Raw genomic sequence first — 3169 nt, forward strand, 5'->3', positions numbered from 1 at the left:
ATACAGATTTTTAACATTTATTTTATCAGCTTGTCTTCTGAAGATGCTCTGTGTTGAAGGATCAGTGGATCTGTGTTCGACTACTCCACCTAGGCTGCATTTTTGAGCGCAGATCCACTGAGAAACTTGCTGTTTCAGCAACATTTAAATTTAAAAACTGGACTTTAAAAAAATCCTGCTTGTTTCCTTCATCTGTTCTGCTCCTGAGTTTAGAGAGGAGTGAACTCTGTCAGGTGCAGTGTCTTCATACAGCTGCACCGGGCCAAACCCTGGTGTTGCCCACAGTTGTTTTCTTTGTGTAAATACTAATGTAAACGAGGAGTTCCATCATTGAGTTTAATATTATCGTTTATCACAATTTCTGAGACAATTGATCATCCAGTAAATTTAGTTACAGTTTGGTTCTGTTTACATGTGGAACCCGTTGTTCTGGCTCTAACTCTGTCCGTCCTTCAGGTCTCCAGCCAAGATGAGCTCCAGTCCAGCCGGCAGCCTGGACAGCAGCTCCCTGACGGGCTCCCTGTCCCTGGGACCCGACCTGCCCCACTGCCAGTGCTGCATCTCCTACGACGCCCGCCTGAAGCGCCTCTCCTGCGGTCACCTGTTCTGCAGCCCCTGCTGCGACCAGATCGTCAACATGGCCTTCCAGGACATCGAGGGTCTGTCCGAGTACCCCTGCCCCATGTGCAAGTCCCTCCGGCAGCTGGGGGGCCTGGGCCCCTCCTCCTCGGGGGACTTCTACGACCCCTCTGGAGTCCTGCAGGAGCACGGGAGCAGGTCGGGGTGAAGGGGTTGGACCTGAGGGGTCAGATCTCTCTGGCTCAGACTTTGGACTGAAGTTCATTTTTTCTGTGATGTTTGTTTGTTTGTTGTTGTAAACAGCTGACAGGTTTGCTTTTTCCAGAGACTGTTGGAAATAAATGTGGCAGAGAAACTTTCCTTTTGGGCATTTTTTTTAAATAAAAATTTTATTTATTTTTTAAATAATTTTTAAGCTTATTTTTTTCTAAACCTGTGAGAAACTAAAGCAGGAGATTTTATTTTTTTAACCTTTTCTGTCGGACTTCATGTATTTACTGCAACAGTATTTGTTTTGAATTTATTGTTTTAAAGCCACGCCACTTCTAAGTGTTCAGATCGTTTTGTACGTATTTATTTTGTTAAAAAATAAAAGTTTTGAGTCCGTGTATGCCAATCTTTTATTCAGGGAGATGCAGAAGTCAGAAGTGAAAACACTGTGTGCTCGTACAAAAACAATATTTACATATGGCAAATAGAAACGCTCGTACCAAAAAAACAGGAAAGGATGGAGAAAGGCAGAGCGGCGTGACGGGACAAACGATGGGTTGGTTCTGTGTGGAAGACGAACAGATGGGTTGGCATCACACCTGGAACTGATCTCTGCTCCCATGTCTGAATATTTACAACAGTTTCATGATTAGTGAGGAACCAAAGATCAACATGATTCATGAACACTGATGAGAAGCGCTCTGCACTGACAGAGCTGCTGTTTCTATTTAAATGTTTGTGCTTGAATAGTTTTCTGACTGCAGGAAAAACACTGATGTTCTGAGGTTTAACCATCATCATGAATCCAACGGTCTGAGACCAGTTCAGGTCTGAGCTCCAGCTGAACTGGTCTCAGACCAACAGAAGACTGAGCTGAATGTGGGTCCTCGCTCTGCTCCGGAGAAAACACGAGCCGAGAGAAGCCAAAAATAGTTCCCGTGTCCTAAATTCCACATTAAAGGCAGCGGACACGGCGCCTCGGCAGCTTTTGTTTTTAAAACAAGCGTGACAGAAAGATGTAAAGACCTGCAGCTCGCTCACTTTAAAGGTTAAATGCATAAAAAAAGCTCAAGTTTTGTTTCCAACTCTGAAACCAAAGTCCTGATAAGTTTGACCTGATGTGGAGAAGATAAAGCACAAACTACGCGTCTTTTTTTTTTTAAACAAATACCCTGCCAGTTGCTTTTACTTTGTGTTTTTGCTTTTCTGTAATCAGTTTGTTTTTACACAAAGATAAATGTTTGTATTATTGAATGAAGGGAGTAACAGAGGCAGGAGCTGCGGTCCCTCTGCTCGCCTCAAACCGGAGAGGCCGGAGTCTTTATTTGTGCCGTCGAGCTGAGGGCACGCACCGACTGAGCCAACAATAATGTGTCATGTATGGCAGGCTGTTTTACCATATAATCAAAGTAAAACAATCAGTTTAAAGTGGAGATGTAGAAATGTTTTCATATTAAACAGAATGACAGTTCAGATGTTTTCCACAGGCCTGTTGTGATTTATGAGTTTTATTTTGAAAATCAAATGTTTGCCTGGTGTTTTGTGTTAAAGGTTTTGTTGTTTCTTTGATTAGTGACACATTATTGTTGGCTCAGTTTAATATGAAGGTGCACGTCAGTCTCAGTCCTGGACCTCAGAAACCCACCGAGGCTCCGTTGCTCTTGGGCAGCTTGGCGTTGCTGGCTGGGGGGAAGCACCGAGCGTCCGTCACTGACGAGTGTCTGAAGAGGAACGAGGCCTTGTTGCTGCCAGCGGCGTCTCTGTTGCCGGGTCTGGACGGCGGTGCCAAGGCGGAGGAGGGGCCCCTGGAGGTTTGGTGGTTGGTGGAGGTAGGTGGGGGTGTCGCTCTGGGGGCCCCCGAGGCCTGAGTCCTGGACGCCGGGTAGAGGAAAGTGCTGTTGTTGATGCTCCGGTTCAGGTTGGAGTCAGGTCTCTGGGGCTCGGGGGTGACGGTGGGCGAGTCGCAGGTGGAGAGCTGAGCCAGCTGGTCTCTGAGCTGCTGCACCTCCTGAGCCAGACGCTCCACAGGGTGGAGGCTGCTGCTGGAGACAGGATGACTGAAGGCCTGAGGACAGAGACACACGTTAACATCTAACTGCTCCTAACTGGTGTCATGTTTGACTGAAAGTGATTAGTTGTAACATTAGACTTTATTTGATAAACATTTATTTTAACTGTAAAATAAAGACTGAAAATACTGTAGGATGGTCAGTTTTTATAAATTTTAAAAATATATTTCAACACGGACAGACCCATTTTATTTACACGCAAAGCATTCTGGGTAAATGATGACGTGGATAGGTCCTCGGTGCGAGGCTGCTAGCGAGCTACACTTACCGGCCACTTTATTAGGTACACCTGTCCAACTGCTCGTTAACAC

The 3169-nt window shown here is 45.7% G+C and overlaps 1 protein-coding gene across 1 annotated transcript in view; it reads right to left on the reverse strand.

The window, feature by feature from the left end:
- Positions 1 to 1181: 1181 nt before the first annotated feature.
- The window catches only part of mtmr11 (myotubularin related protein 11), a gene marked incomplete at its 5' end in the record, with an annotated part of 18254 nt that continues 16266 nt past the window's right edge, over positions 1182 to 3169 (reverse strand). The window contains 1 exon segment of the mRNA XM_014033458.1: positions 1182 to 2854. Within this exon segment, the coding sequence (XP_013888912.1) occupies positions 2423 to 2854 (432 nt within the window).

The sequence above is a fragment of the Austrofundulus limnaeus genome, unplaced genomic scaffold, assembly GCF_001266775.1.
Source record: "Austrofundulus limnaeus strain Quisiro unplaced genomic scaffold, Austrofundulus_limnaeus-1.0 Scaffold1744, whole genome shotgun sequence".
NCBI lineage: Eukaryota > Metazoa > Chordata > Actinopteri > Cyprinodontiformes > Rivulidae > Austrofundulus > Austrofundulus limnaeus.